Source organism: Dipteris shenzhenensis, chromosome 26, assembly GCF_047967505.1.
Source record: "Dipteris shenzhenensis isolate YYH24624 ecotype China chromosome 26, Dip_SZ_1.0, whole genome shotgun sequence".
NCBI lineage: Eukaryota > Viridiplantae > Streptophyta > Polypodiopsida > Gleicheniales > Dipteridaceae > Dipteris > Dipteris shenzhenensis.
The window spans coordinates 5135627-5157536 of record NC_141621.1 but is presented as its reverse complement, the minus strand read 5'-3'; the positions used below and the strand labels follow the sequence as shown (position 1 = coordinate 5157536).

General features: G+C 44.3%; 1 protein-coding gene across 3 annotated transcripts in view; it reads right to left on the bottom strand.

Annotated features, from left to right (window-relative positions):
- Positions 1-6436: 6436 nt before the first annotated feature.
- Positions 6437-21910, bottom strand: part of LOC147884568 (uncharacterized) — a 128428-nt gene continuing 112954 nt past the window's right edge. Inside the window, exons 7-14 of one of the 3 annotated variants that reach the window (XR_015543549.1) lie at positions 21192-21371; positions 9608-9675; positions 9442-9493; positions 7851-7904; positions 7661-7753; positions 7491-7557; positions 7211-7400; positions 6437-7020 (exon numbers count right to left, since the gene is read on the bottom strand). Coding sequence is in view for 2 of the 3 variants with exons in the window: in XM_087397388.1 (XP_087253514.1) it covers positions 7309-7400; positions 7491-7557; positions 7661-7753; positions 7851-7904; positions 9442-9493; positions 9608-9675; positions 21192-21371 (606 nt within the window). In the remaining variant the exon portion in view is untranslated. Of the gene's footprint in view, positions 7401-7490; positions 7558-7660; positions 7754-7850; positions 7905-9441; positions 9494-9607; positions 9676-21191; positions 21372-21910 lie in introns of all 3 variants that reach the window. The other 2 variants (XM_087397388.1, XM_087397390.1) reach the window with 2 other exon arrangements.

Here is a 21910-nt window from a genome sequence, read left to right as displayed (position 1 = left end):
GCACTGCAAGGAGCATTGGAGATGCGGTCTATGTCCCCACAATGGCACAAAACCTTCTCTCTATTGGAGAGAGGACTAAGAGTGATATGGAAGTCGTTTTCAACAAGTATGGATGCACCGTGAGAGATCTTAAGAGTCCCGAATCCATCATTTCACAAGCTGTCAAGATTGGAAGATTGTTCAAGCTTTCTTCTGCCATTCCGATCTAGAGAGCCCTAGCAGCACATCATCAAAATCAGAATGCCTATTTGAGTACATTGTAGCACAAGAGGTATGGTCACCTCAACTTTAGAAGCCTTGTAGCCCTAAAAAATACAAACATGGTACAGGGGCTTTCATAGTTGTACTTTAAAAAAGATGTATGTGAGGCTTGTTGCATGGGTAAGCAACACAGACATCCCTTTCCAACATCTTCAACTCGGAGTACCGACGTCCTTCAGATTGTACATTCAGATCTATGGGGTCCGACAACTGTTGTACTTCATGACCTTCATCGATGATTACTCATGAAAGAATTGGATCTACTTTCTGAAACAGAAGTCTGATGCATTTAACACATTCAAAGACTTCAAAGCCTTGGTAGAAAAGCAAATCGGTAAGTACCTAAAGATCCTCCATCATGACAATGGGGATACAACTCCATAGAGTTCAATGCCTTTTGCAGACATCATGACATCACATGTCAGTTCACATGCACATATACCCCTCAACAAAATAGGGTTGGTGAACAAAAGAATAGGATGATTGCAGAGTTATCGAATTGCATGCTAATGAGAAGAATGTTCCAAGACATTGGACCGAGCATGTGACACAGCTGTGTACTTGATGAAAATGAATCCCAGTGCTTCATTGCAAGACATAACACCAGAAGAGGCATTCACAGGAACTAAGCCCTCTATTGGTCACTTGAGAGTATATGGCTCTCTTTCTTATGCTCATGTTCCCCATGCACTTATGACTAAACTTGATGTCAAATCAATCAAGTGTGTTTTTCTTGGATATGATGCGGAGTCGAAGGGATATCGACTCTATAATCCAGTCAAGAAGAAGTTAGTTATATCCCATGTATGTTATCATTGACGAGGTTTCATCATACTTTGATAGTCCGACTACAGTTTCTACTCTGTCTTAGCAGCCAGCAATGCCAATGATACATTAGATTTCTTTGCCTGCAGAGTCAGATAGTATGCAGTCCACCGTGACCACTTAAAGGCAAAGAAAAGGTTTTTGATATAGTGGATCTAATCTCAGAGGATCTGCTCCCTGGGCACCAACTCAGTATGTATTATGTTACTAGCCTCGTCCGAAATTCGGGGTATGAAGGGACAAGGTCCATATAGAATATGCATAGATTTCTTAAAGTATTTCAAATATGCAAGGGAAAAATATGAAACTCTCATGTCCCTCCTCCCACAAAATATAAGATATACACCTTGAAAAATATGCAAGATTTTAAGATTTGTACATATTTTTCATTATATTTGAGGCCCAAGGGGAGGTTCTTTTGGATGGGGGGGGTAAAAAAAAAATTACACTAAAATATGAAAGCCCATATCCTTTAAAATTAGTGCAACTTTCTTATGCGTTACCTAAATTGCAAGGCATTAAGACATATTTGAAGCTCTTTTAGTGTAGAACACAACCATGCTAATTTGACTAATTTCTACTCCTGGCATATTGTTTAATTAATCTCATACTCAAGATTTTGTAGGTATCCTTACTAAAGGGAGTTGGCACCCCCGGATCTACTCATTATCAAAAGACACCTGAGAGGTGGACCTACAAGAGCAACTATGCATTCATGTTCAAAGTGATGGAATTTGATGAGCCGACCTCCTTCAAAGACGTAATGCAAGTCCCTGAGTGGCAACATGCAATGGATGAAGAGTACAATGCTCTTCTCAAGAACGAGACTTGGACCTTGATAGATTTTCTTGTAGAGAAGAAGCCCATAAGATGCAAATGGGTTTACAAAGTCAAACTCAACTCAGCTAGTGAGGTTGATAGATACAAGGCTAGGTTGGTAGCCAAGGGATATGCCCAAGAGTATGGTACAGATTATGAGGAGACCTTTGCACCAGTTGCAAAGATGACTACCATCAAGACAGCCATAGCTCTTACAGCTCACTTTGATTGGCCCATCCACCAGATGGATGTGAAGAATTCCTTCCTCAATGGTTTTCTAGATGAGGAAATCTACCTGATATAGCCTCCAGGGTATGTTGTTACCAAGATGGAACAAAAGGTATGGAAGTTGCATAAATCACTTTATGGTTTGAAACAGGCTCCTCGTGCATGGAATGAAAGGATTCATCATCACTTTTTGACATCTGGTTTTCAGCCATCAAATTCATATCCATCTCTTTAAATCAAAAAGACTCAGAAGACATCCTTCTTGTAGTGCTTTATGCTGATGACTTGATCATCCAGCGGCTCTAATGGACATCTCATCTCAGACACAAAGAGTCAACTCACCTCAAAGTTTGACATGAAGGATATGGAGAAACTCCATGATTTTCTTGGTATAGAAATATGGAGAGATGACATAGGGGTTACACTTTCTCAAAAGTACACTCAAAAGGTGCTTAAGCAATTTCACATACATGATTGCAAGCCACTCCCTACACCTATGGAATGCAATATAAAGCTGCTTCAGATCCTCTATAGTACACACAACTCATTGGCAGCTTGATCTATTTGATTATCACAAGCTAGACATATCATATACAATTGGTGTGCTCAACCAGTTCATGCAGAATCCCAAGAAGACTCATCTCCTTGCAGCGAAGAGAGTACTTAGATACGTTCATGGTACATGGGATAATGGACTACATTATACCAAGTCATTCAACTTACACTTCCATGATACATAGATGTTGATTGGGCAAGAAGTGTAAATGACAAAAGATCCACCAGTGAATATTACTTTAGTCTTGGCTCTCTAGCTTTGTCATGGCAAAGTGAGAAGCAACCAATAGTGGCATTGTCTTCCACCAAAGCAGAATATAGAGGATCCACCAATGCAACATGTGAAGCAATTTGGTTGAGAAGGCTTCTTTCAGAGATTGAAATACTTTATGGAGACCCTACTATGCTCTATTCAAATAATATGAGTAGCATTCAACTGGCAAAGAACCTAGTGTATCATGCCAGAACAAAACACATTGAAGTGCATTATCACTTCGTTTGTGAGAAAGTTATTAGTGAAGAAATCGACTTGATACATTGTCCAACACAAGAACAAGTCGCAAATATCTTCACCAAGACACTTTCCCTTGATAAGTTTGCACACTTTCGACATCAGCTTGGTCTTCGCCAATTGCAACTTAAGAGGGGGAAGTGAAGGTTAAGTTGTACACCTTTGTATATACTTTTTCTTTATGCACTCTTGTGCATCTTTTCTGATCTTTATTTCTGCTACCGTTATGCAACATTCAGAAAGTCCCAAAATTCTGTTTTGTAAAGTACCCTCTTCTTATGCAGTGCAATTTAAGAGGGGGTGTTGAGAATGGTGTGTAAATTGCACCATAAGGGTTATGGGACAAACCCTAACCCCAACCCTAAGGGGTCCATGTATATATATTCCTATTTTTCTTGGAATACAATTAGTGTATAGTTAGTATCTTGTGTGCAGTCCTCTCTCTCCCTCTCTCATTTCCGTTAAGATCTTCGACTCTTTGGTTTGCCCAACAAGCATGTGTGGCATTCCTTTTTGGGGGTCTAATCTATCAAAGGTGGATTGGGCTTGAATGGATAGGCTCCAAATTCTCTTACTATCACAGATGATCCATAGTAAGTCATCAATTTCACACCATATCATTTTGATTGAGCTTGAGATTTCCCCCACTCCATCCTAACTCATCACTCAAGGTGATTACCTACCTTCCCGCAGTCAAGGATTATGGCTCCTTGACCTTAGGCCGAGACAGGCTACCATGGCTTGCCCTATCTACATCCATGACATTAGCAACAACTGAGGTTGATCAGGGGCATTGGTATGCCCAGATATGCAAATGGTTTGAGAGACAGGAACTTCACATGGACAAATTGCCCCCTTTTCATATAGTCTTGAGGCCCCTTGTATTCTCTTACACTTATCCCAAGGCTAAAGAGATTATTTGGAAGGATCTTATATAGCCACGTGAGGGCTCCTCTGACCCACCAAACCACACACGGATCCACCTCCCCCACTCTTTGAGGATCTTGATTGGGTAGCGTGTTTCCTTACGTCGATTATGCATTGAGATTGGATTGATTGAGGGCATACCTAAAGAGGGTTGCATAGGAACCTATGTGATCTACATGAGATTGAGTCAGAAGAACACTTTGCTTTCAAATTCCATGTGTACTATGAGATCAGATATCATCACCACCGCCTTGTTAGAGATGGATTCAAACCCCACTCTAGACTCTTGCTTCACTCCGATTATGACCATTTGGCAACCTTCATTCATGAGGCCATATGACACAAAGACCAACTACTTAGGGCACATAGATGAGATCGCGGTGCTCATCCAAACTCCACCTAGAGCGTGATCAATTTTTCCCGTTAGATAGCACGAACCAGTAGTCCCTAGGGAGATGGCGTAGCTGCGGCCCGGAGTGAGACACACAGACCCATCAACATGTCTTAGGCATGGGGATCTTCCCTTCATGTTCAACTGTCAATTTAGGACACAACCGACGGGTGTGATAATGGCACTTATCCATCAAAGAGCGACAATAGGAGACCAAGACCATGCAAACTGATCAACACGAGTGCTTTAATGCAGGTCCATACCAAGCACCAACCATCATTGGAAGCCTCTCTTTGTTGACACTCTCTTATCCATTCTCAGTCATCCCATGAACTTAGTTTCTTAGACTACATAGGACTGCCACAAGGATACCACAATATAGTTCTCTCATCCCCCCCCCCCCAAGTTCACATATATTTAGTTATGTTTGTGTTTGTGTGTGTATTTGTATTTGTCTTGGGTGTAGAGACCTGTTTAGTGGCTCCACCCATTGAATTCAAATTATGTCTAATTTTAGTTTCATATAACTTTACTTTAATAAACTTTCTTTCCTTCTCTCTTGTGAGCTTTTTCCCCTCAATGGATCTCGTATTGTTATTCTCCACACATGTTTAGTCTCTTCTTCCCTTACACATGTATGTTTGGTAGCTTGGTGTCGGTGTGGGCACCAAGTAAATAGTAGACTTCTACCTACTCTAACATTCTTTTGATAAACCTTCACCAATCATTTAAGGAGACTTCTACCTACTCAAGATTCTTTTGATAAACCTTTACTTATAACAGATGACACTAAATACTTTAATTAGAATGTACTATAGAGCATCAACATATTGCCACTGATAAGCAAATACTTGTTGAAATGTTAAAATTATTGAGAGATGATGCTCAGCGGATAATTGAGTATTATCCCAATACGCTTGAGAACTACCATCTCCTATATTGAAACATGCAACTCTTATATTACGAAAATGTATGTGACCCATAGTGAGAGATGATGGCAAAAAATTAGAGAGAGATTATGTCTTCAATACAACAAAGCCAATCAAGATGGAAGGCTCACAACAACTCATTGAGAGGGTATCAAAGAAATAGAGCCAATACAACATGATCCAATTTAAATAGACATTCAAAACACTTATGACCCAAAAGACTAGAAAGCAAAGTTTGAGCTCTACTTAACATTCAATCTTGTGTTTGATGGTCCTCTTTTTTTTTTTAAAGATCGATAATCAAAAGTGAAGTCAAATTAGTACATAAAAAGATGCACTGCTAAGAATACAACACAATTAGTACTTGTGGAAATATGAATGCGTTACATGAATAATAAGCATCCTTGAGTTACAATGTAATTACCAAGAACGAAGTTCAACCCACAATCTGCATCTTAAGACTTTACAACCTTTGTAAGCTAACTTATTTTCAAATCAATCTTTAAATTTTTATATTCATCAAAAGAAAAGTATTTCACCAAATTGCAGTGTCGATTTCTTAGAATTTTAATGAAACTTTTGAGTCACACAAAGACATGGTAGATTGAATATCAATCCTCAACTTGCTTAAGCTTAGAACTTAAATATCAAAAACCCTCTCGTGAGAGATTGTAATTTGCTAAAGAAATAAATCTTGTGTTTGATGGTCCTCTTTTTTTTTTTAAGATCAATAATCAAAAGTGAAGTCAAATTAGTACGTAAAAAGATGCACTTGCTAAGAACACAACACGATTACTACTAGTGGAAATATGAATGCGTTACATGAATAATAAGCATCCTTGAGTTACAATGTAATTACCAAAACCAAGTTCAACCCACAATATGCATCTTAAGACTTTACAACCTTTGTAAGCTAACTTATTTTCAAATCGATCTTTAAATTTTTGTATTCATCAAAAGAAAAGTATTTCACCAAATTGCAATGTCGGTTTCTTAGAATTTTGATGAAACTTTTGAGTCGCACATCCTGTATCTCTCATCAGATGCATACGCACTACATGCACTTGAGACAACCCATACAGCACACGTTTGTCCAATTTGATGAGGCAAGAATCGAAGCTACCATGTCAAGGTCTAAATCAATAATATCTGCAAAATTATGCACCGCTTCCTGATTACAGTTGAAAAGAAATGTATTTGCAGGCCCATAAGAAAAAACAGAACCTCAGACCCATATATCAAGAGGATCGAAGAATTTTTCAAGAGAAACGCTTCCCTCTTATTGGTGATACAAGCACACACCAAGGATGTATATTACCACAAGAAGCAATGAATCAAAAAATCAGGCTCAGTCCCTGGATTTTCTTACAATGATAGCTCCCTCTAGAAAAAGTCCTAGCATGCTCTTAAAAGGTCCAATGGCATCACAACAAGCTGTAGTAGTGGAAGCAGTGAATGCTAGAAATGCATTCGAATAAATAATCTCACACTTGTTTCTCTTGTCCTAACAGCTGGCACGTCCATGACATTAGTTTGGCACATCACATATGCCGATATGAGAAGCAGGCAAATTTCTGCAGCTTCAAAGATTGTCAGACAACGAATACCACTTGAACATACCAGTCATTTTCAGAAATTCAGAGGACCTTTGGTCTGGAAGTCAACCCATACAGAATGTTACTAGTCAGCAACCCTTGGTAGGTATTATGTACCAAGGATTGCAGGGTTCAGACTTCTTCATAAAGAATGATTGCAATGGCCTACCTTTGGATTCCGCATATGAGAACGCTGCTTCATTTCCGACCCTGCCTGATTCTTGTTTTCTAAACTGTGGCTAAATCTGAGTTGTCCCCCAACAAGTATCAACTGAACTTTCCTATCTCTATCTTCTTCTTTATTGCTCGATGTCCATGATAGACAAAAGAATCAATGATCCCTGAGACAGTGAAAACTCCTGACATGGAGTACATTAAGTTAGTTGTGTTGCTCAACTGCAGAAGAGGCAGTTCAAGAAAATGAAGAACCAAGGAGGACGTAAATATACCTCCGACGATAGCACAAACATTGGTCAGAAAATGTAGAAACGAGGTTTTGGTCTGATTAAAGTTCACCTATTCATCCATCCGAACAATGAATTGGTTAAAGTTCAAAAAAATGATGAACTTCCAACTCCAAATGACATCTGACAGTGCTTCAATCAAATGGATGGCATACCTTGATAGGAGACAAATCATAGAAAAAGAATACACCTGGCAGAGCCCGATTCATCCCAAACTCTACAGGTCTAAAGTGTTCTGTCACTGAGAACTGCAAATCTCACAGACAAGAACGTAATAATTGAATATCTGAAACGCATCTGACTGGCTAAACCTTGATTTCAATCACAACATACTTTGCAACACACCTGGTTGGTTTGGATCTTATGTCCGCGTATATCTTTGTAATTTGTTGGAACCACCTGATCATACAAAAAACCAAATGAACGATAAATTGAAATGGACGCCCTACCATGAAGTTTGGGAGCAAGAACCATGTAAAGGACAATGTGGAAGATTTTGGGAGAGAGAGAGAGAGAAGTTTATTAACATCTCCAAAAGACCAAAATGACTTATAAGACGAAGTACAGTACAATGCATGAGATAGTAGAGGGAGAACCTATATAATAACAAAGTCTGCGGTATGACTTCCTGATGTCTGGTGCAATGTTAGCTCAGAAAAGCTGGGTTTGAGGCATGCCTCATCCATTGATATAATGGGATCTAGATGTATCCACACATGTGTCTATAATATATATATGTGTATGTATGTGTGTATATATATATACATGCACATGGATATACATGTCTCTCTCTCTCTGCGAAGGGCCTTACTGAACCCTTTGCTTCAGCCCACAGAGGCTTGTATGAGTTACTCTGATTTTGTACTTTGTCTCATAGGCTTGCAAGGCCTCCTGAAGGCGGTGATACATCTTTCTTTCTTTCTTTCTTTCTTTCTCTCTCTATCTTGCGCGTGCGTGTGTGGTGTGTGTTCATGTGCATTTAGGTTCTAATAGGTGTGATTGAGAGATTCATGGGCTTGATTGAGAGATCAATGGAGTGATTTGTGGATCTGGAGATGCTCTCCTTTGGGGCACATGCATTGTATCAGTTGCCCTTATAAGGGCCTCTCCTCTTTTGAATAAACATATCTTTTGTCTTTTGTTCCATTTGCTGAATCCTTCATGCTATTCCATCATGTGTTAGTAGAGCCACGTCCACCCTCCTTGAGCCCTCTTTGAGTGCCATGTCATCATCTTCCCCAAATGAAGCTTTTCTTCATTCTCTTCCCACAGATTTTGCTTAGGCTTGTTCTCCTCCATCTATGAGATATTTACCACGCCCTCTAAGCCCAAGCTTTCTCATGTTGAGGCAAATCCTTGGCTAGGAGGAATTAGGGAATAGTTTCTTCATTTGCCCGTGCTGACACGTTTTCCAGCCGCCAAAGGTTCATGCAATTCTCCCCGTAGGAGCCACCATTCATAAAATGGCTCTAGTTGCTATTGGGCAACGCTACAAGGAGCATGATGATGAAGTTTGGTCCCATTTAGTAGAGTAATTTTCCCACAATCAACCAAAACACAGTCTATCTTCCTCATACAATGCCGTGCGATTCTTGATGAAAATCAGGTTACAGATGCAAGTTTCCACAAGTCAAATACAAAAAGTGAACAACTTAGCTCATTACTGAAGTTAGCATCCAAATAAGCAACCACCTGAGCATAGCCCAATTCTTTTTTTTTTTTTAACAAATCTTCAGCTTGGCACAATATGGATTTCCTGTTAATGGAAACCGTACATCACAAATACATTAAGACATAGCACTTTAGTATCATATACAGGCCAACAAAATGAATTTCTGCCATCCTGCCCAGTACACTGTCACAGGGTTCTAGGAGAAAATCATATTTCCAGATCTCAGGCATTCCCGATTTAGAAAGCTAAGGTTCAAATGGTAACCTTTATAAAGTATTGGTACATGCCAGTGGGCGTCATTTGTATGCGCTGGGCCCTGCAAAGACAAACATGTTCAATCTTGTAATTGTTTTCAGAATTGCCGTCACGTTGAGTCATAATCCAGAGACAAAACATATAAGAGTGCCTTGCATAGAAAACCAAAACTCACCCATCTAATGGATTTACGACCCCAGGGAAACGAGGACCAAAGCTGAGCTCGTTGATTTTGTGGCTCACCTGAAACAGATAAAGACATTGCCAACAAACATAAATAGTCACAACCAGGCCCCGTACTACCTGCTGTGACATGCAAATGCAGAACTGCACACCAATCCAGATGCAAAAGTCCTCCAGACCTAGAATATATAAATACTTACAAATTGAGAAAGTATGATAATTAATGAGGAAGTCATGAGAAAAAAGAGAGGAAAGAAAAAGAAAACTAAGCAGAATATAACAGTCTTAGATTCTTAAAATATTATCAATGCAAGCATACGTTGCCATGAACTACTTCATAGTTTTCAAAGAATTGTCTTACTTTTTTTTTTTTTCCAAAGAAAAGAACCTTCTATTAATGCTTGAAAGACTTCATACAAAACAGCAGCCCCGAAGGTCCTGAGTATGAAAAACTGGAAAAGGCTGAAAGAAAAACCCGGCCTGTTCCAGAGAAACCCAGCTCACTACCTACGGGATCTCTCATACTAGGACTAACAACCAAGTGGGGGGACTATACAACCAGCAAATCCCTCGAAGATTGAAAGTGTAAAAAACTCCTGCAGGCCAAGCCTTGCAGAATCGAGCGCGTCTCGCGACAATCGCCCTAGAGCCTAGGGTCCCACGCTCCCAGGTGAAGCATAGGGTGTAGATGATATCCTGCCAGATGGCAACTAAGGTAGTCGAGGGTGGAACCGGATGCTCACCCATCACCAAACTGCAGCGAGCAACCCAAATGTTCCACGTAGTAATACTGGCTACTACCTACCATACGCTATCCTCTAGAGGAGGAACGAGGCTATAAGGACGGACCGCCTCATGGAGCTCTATCCTCTGAATGCTCTGACCCTATATCTGGTAAGCTGGGGAGATCTCATCAATTTGGAACGCGTCCTCCCTCAGTCAACCAGGCCACCATCCCCCATGTGTAATCCCTCTGAAGGCTCTGCATACAGGTCATAATCCTGAGGGCTCCCATCCAAATCCTCATTGCGCTACAACAGCTCCAGAGGCAGTGAGGGATCGTCTCCAGAAAACCAACAGAGCAACAATGACATTGCCCCTCCACCTGCATCTGCTCCCACCACGGGCCGATGGGCAAGCCTCCGTGGACGGCCAGCCAGAAGAAATAGGAGATCTTCCTCGGCCACAAACTGGACCATAACGACGTCCAAAAACTGGAACGGACCTCCCGAGGCACTCTCTAGGTCACCCAATGCCTCTCCCTCGAAGGGGTCCACGTCGAGGAGTCCATTTGAACCCTCCTTCCAATCCATGTGGTGTAGGAAAAGAAGGCCACCTTGTCCACCTGCTCAGCAAGGCCGTCCCTAGAGGGCCACTCTCCTGGATCCCATTGGACCTCCCTCAAGGGCCTACCCTCCCAAAGCCAAAGGTGCCATCTGGGGGCATCCTGCTCTGAGATACTAGGAGGATCAATGTGCCACTCCTTTCCCAAATGTCCCACTACTATGATCATCTGCCACTGAATCCCACCGAGACTCCAATCCTTCTCTGGGTCTCTCTCACTGAGTGCTTGGAGTAGGCCTCCAGGTCCTACACAGAAAAAATTAGGCAGCATGCTACCTCGCTGCATCATCATCCTCAAGGGGACACCAATCCGAGAAAATTGGCCCAACCATCTTCTGTCCATCCACACACGAAGCCCCTCCCACCAGGGCTCAGGGATGGCTAGGTCAATCTCTCTCATCCACTGCCATGTCCCTCACAAGTGCGCTAAAGCACCAAGCCTCGCATGTGCCTCCATGGGTAATCTGCTCCATCTGCTAGAGGAGCCAGCCGGTCCACTATCCCACTGTGCCCAACCAATGTGAGTCCGCTGCCCAAGCATACGCCCCTCCTGATCTCTAATTTCTAGGTGCCAAACAAGGGGCTGACACTCAAACTCCTCTCTGCATCTGGGCTGAGCACAAATGAGGCCCCCTGCTAATCTCTACCAGACCCTATGGAGGCTCCTCATCAAGGGGGAACCCTTCTCCATAAGGGGGGCCTCTAAGAAGATCCATCTATGTAAATGCTACCACTATGCCCAATGCGTGGGGTGTTCCTGAGAAGCCCTCGTTGTAAGAGGAGCTTCCAAGGCTCTGCACCTGGGGTGAGGCCACGAACAACCAACTTGCCCAAAAGGGCTCTGCTCTGCATCTCCAAATCAATGATACCCAAGCCTCCCAGTGCCAGCGGCATGATCACTGTCTGCCAATCGACCCAGGCTCTAGTATTCTTCGTGCCATCCGATCCTGCCCAAAGGAAGTTCCGAACCAACCATCGGAGCTGCCTAATGTACCCTCTGTGAAAACACCAACAGGAGGCGATATACCAGGCCGTGGCAAGGACCTAGTTTGCCACCAAGGCACGGACCGCTAGGGAGAGTTTGGCCGAGCTCTCATGTGTCTCCTCAGAGCCTATGAAGAAACCTATGGATTTTGTCGAGTTGATCCGCGCATCCTTAGGCCTCACAGTAGATAGTCAAGGCTCCCCTAACTCTCTCCAAACTCGCTGTGGCGCCCTCTACATACAAGGCCGTGTTATCGGCAAACTTAGTCCAACAACTCCTCCCCCTGTGTCTGATTGGGAGCTCAACCCTATAAGTCATGCCACCTATGATCTCAAGTAGTAGCTCAAAGCCTCCGCCACAAACAAGAAGAGAAAGAAGCAAGGGGGCAGCCCTGGCGGACTAAGCGACAGACAGGTGTCATCCGATAAGCATCTAACTAGAGCTCCCTGCATAAAGTGCAGTAACTCCTCTGATCCATCTATCTGAGAAACCCAATCTCCACATAGTACCCTCCAGGAAAGACCACTCCACTCTGTCGTAAGCCTTCTAAAAATCCAAGAGAAGGACAGCCAATGGCTGTGACTCCTCCCTGGACCAATCCACTGCCTCCCACAACGTGAAGATGTTGTCCAAGATGCTGCGCTCCTGCTGAACGAACCCGGTCTATGTGTGTGAATGATGTCAGTAAGATGATGCTGTAACCGCAAACTCAAGACCTTGGCAAGGATCTTGTATGCAGTATCGAGCAAAGTGATCGATCTCCATTGTCGGATGTCTGACCTATCTCCCCCTTTCGGGATGAAACAGATCCATTTCCTACTCAGGGACTGGGGAAGGGAGCCCGTGTCGAAGATCTCCTAGCAAGCTGGTGGAGATGATCTCCCAAAAGTTTTGAAATAAGGCCGAAGTCAAGCCATCCTCGCCAGGACACTTCTAGGTCGGGAGAGTCTTGAGGGCTTCCCAGAGCTCCTCGTCCGTGAAGGGCTCCTCCAGACTACTGCTCAAATCCTTTGAGACTACTGCCGAAACGCGATCCCAAACTACCTCGCGGGCCACAAGACAAGCCGGAGTCATCCTCTCTGTCTAGAAGAGCTGGCTATAAAAGCCTGTGGTCAGGTCTAAAATCTCCTACAGATCAGTGTGCATGATGCCCTGCGGATCACAAAGACGTTGTAGCCGCATGCCTGAAGATCGGCGCCCAGTGGTCTAAAAGAACTGCTTAGTCATCCTGTCCCCTTGCTGTACCCACCGGGCCCGAGAGGAGTGATAGGAGAACTTATCCCGTCGACTCTCCGTCTCCTGGAGCTCAAGACGAGCGCTCTCAAACTTACCACTAAGCCACTGGGAATCTGGGCCCTGCTCCCTGAGCCTCTCTACATTGATGAGATTACATCTTTCATAGACCACCTCCTAGCGAGGGAGCACCACTAGCGGACTTGATGATACAGATTCTACTATATGCGGATGACATAGTCCTCCTATCATCTTCGGCAAAGGGACTACAGAGACATCTAGATGCCCTAGAGGTATTCTATAGAGAGAGAGAGAGACCTGATGGTTAACCTTGGGAAGACCAAGGTCATGATCTTCGACACCTCCTACACAGTGCTTCACCGACATAGCTTTACATACCAAAGTCAACCAATGGAAATTGTGCAGTCCTACACATACTTGGGTGTAGTCTTCACAAGGCCAATTTTCACGATGACCCACGCAACCAGAGCACGACTCACACAAGCATGGTGCCTTGGCCCGACTAGAGCGATAGTGCTTCCAGGCGCACTTCCAGGATCCGCTAACGAAGTGTTGGCTTTTTGACACTCTAGTGAGACAGACCACCATGTATGCGGCACCGTTTTGGAGGTGTGATATTTCAGCAACAAAGTGGAAGAGATTTGAGCGGCTGCAGGTGATTATGGGGTCCAGGATGATTCAGAGTAAGCCCTCGGTCCCCCATCAGATAGTACAGGCAAAGTTTGCCATGACCCCTCTCCAGGTTGATGCCATCTTTCAGATAGTGACTTTCCTCCACAAAGTTTGGGACCTACCTCGTGAGAGACTTCCGAGACTGGCACTAGAGTCCTCCATACGACTATCTGAGAGAGGGGCAGGTACAGCATGGTTTGCACGGACCACCGCATGGTTCGCCAGTCACGGAGTTCAAATGGATCAGCTTCCCCTGTTTCAGTATAGCATGGATGCACCGCTCGAGTCGATCACACGAAATGAGATTAACCGCATCATACGGTTAGATCTCCTCTAGCTCCACACATCTCGCGCTTTGGGGGGGGGGGGGGGGGGGGGGGCAAGAGTTCCCCACCAAGACCCAGCTCTACTATGACCACCTTCTAAGAGTATCGGAAGACGGGCTCATCATCAGACCTCAGTATCTCGAGGACAGAGGAGTCTCACACGCACTGAGGATTGCCATCGGACAGATGCGGGTCTCGTCTCATTAGCTGAGGATCGAGACAGGGATAGCTGCACGCATACCCAAAGAGCAGCGGACTTGCAGGTTGTGCACGATGGGGACGGTCGAGACAGAGGAGCATTTTCTGTGTGTCTGCCCAACCTACTATGAGATCCGAGGGCGCTACCACTGCCTTTTTCAGGAGGGATACGGCTTTGGCCCACTCTCACGAGACTGATCCACTTCCAAGACCAAGTCTGCATTGGGCTCTACCTGATGGAGACACGATGACACAGAGACATACTACTATGACATATCAGAGAGCAGAAGGATGGGACCACCGCACCAGAGGGTTCCTATTCCCTAGGGTCATTGGTTTGTTCACTAGGGTCATGTTTTAAAAAGTGACCCACTAGAGGTCCTATTTACTAGGGTCACTGGTTCTAAACACTAGGGTCATGACTTAAAAAGTGACCCCCTAGGGGCATTAAATTCCCACGTCCAATTCGCCATGTGTCCTGAGTGTGTGCATGCTTGGGCTCTTTGCTTGACTTGTGGCACCTGTGTCTCCCATCTGGAAGCACCTGGAAGGTGCTGGAGCTCTACCCTATCCTACCCTGTTGTTCTAGGTCTTCATCCCTACCACAAGAGTCTTTTGGAGAGTGGCAGATTTTTGCAGCTCTCCCTTTGCTGTTTGAAGACGTTTTTGAAGATTTCTCTGCAACAAATCTTCTCCCATTGGTGTTTCCTTCTACTCGCATGCTCCCTTGGCCTGGGCGTCCCCATTCTGGGCCTTCCTGAAGATTTTCTCGACATTCTTCACAAAAGAATGCTTCCTTTTTATTACCTGAGGCCATATTCTTGGACGCCTCTCTCCTGGCTCCTATCTGGTACTATGTGCACTGAATTCTAATCCTCACTTTGGTGGACGAATTCATGGCGGATTTTCTGCTGAATGCTGGACAACTTCTCTTGTAACCTTTTCTAGTGTTGGAAGGCAGTCAAGGATAGCTCCCTCTTGCCAGAGTCTGCTATCTGCTGGTCAACCATCATTTAAGGCTGTTCCAAGCTGAAACGAGCTCCATTTGCTGGCCGAATTATTGTCTTCTTTTGCTTTGTGTGACTGCTACTGTTGTTAAGTTTTCGAAGGTTGGATGCCTTGCCATTGGCCCGGAAGAGGATTGGGGCACTGGTTGTGATACTCTCTTCCTGGGGAAGCAGTGGCAAGCCTTGGACTCAATGATGGCTTTGATTTGTGTGGATGCATTGCTTGGCATGATGTTGGGTTATTCTGCTTGTGATATGCTTGGCTACTTAAGGGAACCAAGAGCATAGCACTGGGACTTGGTCACTTGCACGGCCACGGGTTGGCATTGTATTGGATTTGACCTGCGGATGAGTTCAGGAAGGGAGTCCCTTGTAATTGAACTAACCAATGAATAAATAAATATGGTGGTTGTATTTTGGTGTTGTGAGAAAGTAGGGTAAGATACACTGCCCTTTGATAGTCCAAGGCCGGTTACAGTAATTCCATTGCCGGGATTCTCATCAAATCATCCAGAGGAGTCCTTGGGCAGCTTGGGCAGAGAAAGAGTATCTACTGATTTTCCTTGGTACATCCACCCATCGCCTTTAATATGGAGCATATAAGACTTGGTTATGATGCGGACTCAAAGTCTGAGTCAGAGCAGCAGTCAAGGGGAGCACACCTTGGAATAAGAGTGCAAGATGCAGCCCATGAAGGGCAGAATACTCAGGTTGATGTATTGGGGCAGCATGCTCCTCAGGGAAGCCAAGTACCACCACTTTTTGGGCAGCCAGCTCCATAAGTATATAACCCTGCTAGTACATAATCCAGCTCTATTGCCGAGGGCACAAGCACAGCCCATACAGGATCCACAAATGCATGTGGGACAGCCACTACTAGAGCCACAGACACCTGTGGTACAGCAACTTGCAATGCCACCAAGGCAAGGACCAAACGGGAATGAGTATGGCAGCAATGCTCAAAATAAGCAGCAAGGGCAGCAAGGCCAACAACAGCATGTGGTTCAGCCAACTCACTTTGGTGGAGGATCTATATTTCAGGCCATGACCACACAGCCAGCCCTAAATCCTATGGGGATACAGCCTGGAATGCAGGGAGGCAGTCCTATGGTGTCACACAATCAAGCAGTACCACCTTTGCCACCAAATCTTGTTGTGGCGAGTGCTATTCAAGCTCCAGAAGTACCCCAAGGACAGCAGCCTCCTTATTTGCAGCCCCCTGGCTATGATCGTTTAGAACCCAAGCTTAAGATGAAGGATTACAAGGAGGGAGGGGCAGCAGTGAAATTTGAGACCTTCAATGGACATGCAGATAGGATGAAGGCTCTTACCTTTTTGCAGCAATTTGACCTGGCTTATGCTGGAGGCTATTTCACAGAGTCCTCAAAAATCAGGAAGGCAGCCACATTCCTCAAAGGTAATGTGATGCAGTGGTGGTCTAATCTTCTTCTTCAGAGGCAGACACCTGCTACATGGGTTGATTTCAAACAGGTATTCTCAGCCACATGGCTTGGCTTACCACTACATTTGAAGTGGATGTCATGACTCAATGGCATAATTTTAATGCTAGGGAATGCAAGAACCTAGAAGACTACAATTTTGGGATGCAAATCTTCTTGTGAGCTCCTACAAAACAGTCCCCTTTTTTGAGCAGGTCGAAAAGTATTGTTGTGGTCTTCCTAAAGAGTTGAGGGACTATTGCACAAAGGCACATTACCAGCATGTCACAGTTGATAGAGAATGCAAACACAGCTTACTCACTCATGCAGGGCAGAGTCTCAGGCTTTAAAAGCAACTTTAAAGCGGAGCACAAGAAACCACAGCAAGCTGGAAAAGTACCTTTCAAATCAAAGTTTGTGGCAGGCCAGAGAAGAAAACAGCAGCCATCTTCCCTCACCTCTGAAGAGAGGAATAAATTGTTTGCTGAAGGAAAGTGTTTCCAAAGAGACTGGTCACAGGGCAGCAGGCTGTCCTAACAAGAAGAGAAAAGAACCTGCAGCAACTCGGGCTGAGTTTAATCAGGGCACCAGAGAGGACCCCAGGGGCAAGAAACCCAAGCCAAGTGCTGGCCACATTCTTGATATCGTTGGGGGTGAGCATGATGAGAAGAAGACAGAGATGTGCAGAGCATGGGGCAAGCTACGGGATCAGCATTGTTTGTACTTCTTTGACTCAGGGGCCAGAGCAAATTTCATAACTCTGAACTTGCAGCACAGTTGGGTCTTTGACCAGAGGAGATTGGCCCTCTTTGTGAGGCAAATATGGCTAATCCGGAGCTCAGTACCCCCTGTCACTCCTATCACAAGGAAGCTACGGATTCACATTCAGGGTTATGTGGATTATGAGAATTTTTATGTGATGCCTTTACCTGAGTGTGATGTTTTGCTGGGGATGCCTTGGATGTACCGTGTTCATGCTATCATTGATACGCATGATAAGAAGCTCATTTTGACTTATGGGAGTAAAATCGATGTAAAAATGAAAGGGGAATCAGTCCCAATTGTATCCGCTTCGGCGATTTTCTCCATAATGAAAAAGCTTCAGTGTACTTGATATTTGTAAAAGTGACCCCCTAGGGGCATTAAATTCCCACATCCAATTTGCCATGTGTCCTGAGTGTGTGCATGCTTGGGCTCTTTGCTTGACTTGTGGCGCCAGTGTGTCCCATCTAGATGCAGCTGGAAGGTCCTGGAGCTCTACCCTATCCTACCCTGTTGTTATGGGTCTTCATCCCTACCATAGGAGTCTTTTGGAGAGTGTAATGGATTTTTGCAGCTCTCCCTTTGCTGGCTGAAGACGTTTTTGAAGATTTCTCTGCGACAAATCTTCTCCCGTTGGTGTTTCTTGCTGCTGGCATGCTCCCTGGGCCTGGGCGTCTCCATGCTGGGCCTTTTCTGAAGATTTTTCTCGACATTCTTCGCGATAGAATGCTTCCTTTTCATTTCCTAAGGCCATATTCTTGGACACCTCTCTCCTGGCTCCTGTCTGGTGCTATGCGTACTGAATTCTGAGGTTGTTGTGAGCAGGAATCCTCACTTTGGTGGACGAATTCATGGCGGATTTGCTACTGATTGCTGGATGACTTCTCTTGTAACCTTTTCTAGTGTTGGAAGGCCGTCAAGGACAGCTCCCTCTTGCCAAAGTCTGCTATCTGCTGGTCGACCATCTTTCGAGGCTGTTTCGAGCTGAAAAAGTCTCCATTTGCTGGCCGAATTCTTGTCTTCTTCTGCTTTGAGCGACTGCTACTCTTGCTGAGTTTTGGAAGGTTGGATGCCCTGCCATTGGCCCGAAAGAGGATTGGGGCACTGGTTGTGATACTCTCTTCCTAGAGAAGCAATGGCAAGCCTTGGACTCAGTGATGGCTTTGATTTGTGTGGATGCATTGCTTGGCATGATTTTGGGTTATTCCGCTTGTGATATGCTTGGCTACTAAAGGGAACCAAGAGGATAGCACTGGGAGTTGGTCACTTGCACAACCACGGGTTGGCATTGTACTGGGTTGCACCTGCGGGTAAGTTCAGGAAGGGAGTCCCTTGTAATTGAACTAACCAGTGAATAAATAAATACCGCAAGGGGCGCCAAGTGTTGGGGCCAACAGGTGTCACTGTGTATGCTTATTGAGTAGGGGCATTCTAGCCTCCCTTGTTTTGCACTAAGTATTGTATTGTGTTATATGCTCTAAGTATATGCTCTAAGTATTGTGTTTGGACAATAGCAATGGAACATGGTGGTTGTATTTTGGTGTTGTGAGAAAGTAGAGTAAGATACCTTGCCCTTTGACCGTCAAAGGCCGGTTACATCCTGCAAGAGGTCCTCTAGGATGAGGACCCCCTTTTGGGGAAGACTTCGGCGGGGCTGCTCTAAGTGGAGTACTGATGAAGAGTGGTCTGACATCGTACAGAATCCGAGTAGAGCCGCCTTTGTGCAGTGCCCAGTCCCCAACGTAGAAGCGGTCTAACCTGTCAAGCAATCCATCATGTCTCCTCTGTCCAAAAGAGAAGAGGAGGCTGCCAGGTATCCTGTTGAACTCTAGCTCTCGCCACGGGTCTCTGCCAACACTGATCATGAAAATGAAGTGCTCCCATGTGCTTCGCTCTGTTGTTGGCATCTAAGAGAAGGACGCACCACCTTGCTTGTCCTCCCAAACTCCAGGTCGTTGAAGTCCCCTCCGACAATCCAAAAATCTACATCCAGAAGACACTCTATCAGCCTCCTCCAAAAGACCGGACAGTGTTAACTGCACGTTGGGACATACACGGTTAGGATCCCAATCCTGGACTCTCCCATCCAAACTGCCCGTCCTGGGATAAGCTCGCCCTTATCAAAAACCTCTTGAGCCACTGTCTGTGAGACCGAGATGCAGACCCATCCACTCCGTCCTACTACGGGGAACCACCCTTCCAGGCCTCCCCTCGGGAGAAGGTGTCACCACCTAATGTCTGATGCTGAGAACGTATGCTCTTGAATCAAAAGAATATCCATTGTCCGCCCTACCACTGCCCTTTGCAGCCCCTGCCGAAGGATCAGGTACTGCAGTTGACTACGAGCACAATCATGGAACATGTGCACGTTCCAACTCACTAAGGTCCAGCTCCTGCGAACGGGGATGCAGAAAATAAGGCTCCTGTGAGTGGGTGCATGTTCTAGAAAGACTGCCTTATGTGATTTTGCCGGGGGTTTGGAGGGTGAGTAGTCTATGTCTATACGTCGGCGTACGAGGGTGGACACCGGCTCAATGCCAATCTTCCATGCCCACTTCATCATGAAGGAGACTTCCACCCCGAACAACTCCGCACACTTCTGAAGCAGCCAGTAGTATGCCTGGTCAACCTTTGCCCCAAGTGGCCTTAATATCCAGCTCTTACTTGCATGCCTAACTTCAAAAGTCCCGGCATCTGTACAAAAAGTTGTAAATGTGACAGTGTAGAGCTGAAAGGAGAGCCATGTGCCATGTTGTAAATACACTTCAAGATGTGTGAACTGGAAGAACTTGAAGCATTACCATAGTTATTTCTGGGGTGGCTGCAACCCTGTCCTGTAGACAAGCTTGGAGCTTCATGGACATTGATAATGTATTTTCTTTCTTTTGAAGGTTTAGTGTTGACTAGGATACCAGCACTGGACTAGACTAGCATGTCATGCTGCAGATATATGATAGCCCATATTAAATGCCAAATATACAGAGCTTTAACAAGATGAAATTCGCAACTTTAAAACTACCCCTTTGTCACAGATGGGCTATGACAAATGAATGTCCACTACATAAGAGATACAAGGCAGACACTTAGAAAGCAAAAGGATTTCCCATCCTCACTCATCAGCAAAAAAAATTGTTGAAGCACTATCCTATTCAATAGCATTGCCAAGTCTGCCTCAATCCATACACAATTTCCTGAAAAGAAAACTTTGGAAGATATTGAGTAATTGTTGATGCAAATCAAACAAAGCATGATGACAGTCTTCTTGATCTACCATGAGTATAGAGGGGGGGGAAAGCGTCTTTTACTCATCCGAATGTAGTATTCTCGAGGCCAAATGCTACACGAAGATAGAGAATCTTGATTTTGTACTTTTCCTTGATTTTCGTTTTCAAATTCTCTGTTTCCTTTTATAGGTTCAAACAACTTTGAGAAAGGATTCCACATCAAAAAAAATTACTAATGTAGTTCAAGTCTAGTTTGTTTTTTGCTCAACTGTTAAATTTCAATGCTTGCAGTGATCTTTAAGGAAACTGCTAAAGTCCTAAAGACTATCTGTATTTGCTCCATGAAAGCACGGGAGGATACTCACATTGAAACTGTCTTTTTGAAATGCAAGAAGATCATGGACGTGCATATTTGACTGCTGGAAACTTTTTCCAGGGGCAAAGTGGAAGTTCCCTGCTACCTTGTTCACCTCCAAAGACCCATAGACATTGCATCCCTCTCCCTCTTCATCCTTGATTTTTTGAAGCCACCCCTCTCTTTTGCACTACGAACAAGAAAAACCCATCAGTAATTGCTAAGATCAACAACAAAGCAGGAACAGAAAATACAAAAAAACTCAACTTCAAGGTCAACATAAGAGGCATGATCAGAAAAAAGAAGAGAATAGCATATTAGGGAGTACTTTTGACATCTAACCATTAGGGCCACATAAAAGCAGATTACACTTAAGTAGAATCTTAATTATTGTTGAATTCAAACAGAATTATGAGAGAAAGTTCTATGTATTATATTCTGCCATCAGTTCTCCAATTTGAGAAAACATCCCAGCACTGATTGAAGACTCCATGGTAGCTTGTCACTTTGGTATGCAAGAAGACAATGACGAGATGAAGATGACAAAAAGAAGAATTCATGAAGGGTAAGGGGCAGGTAGAAGACCCTTAAAGGAGATGAATTAAGAGCTGCAAAACTAGTAGAAATGCAAGAAAAACAGCTTAAAACGGTTACCTTGCTTTTACAAAAACTCAGCATCGTGCAAAACTCAATTAGAACCAGAGACATAGGTAGAGATGGTAAAAAAGG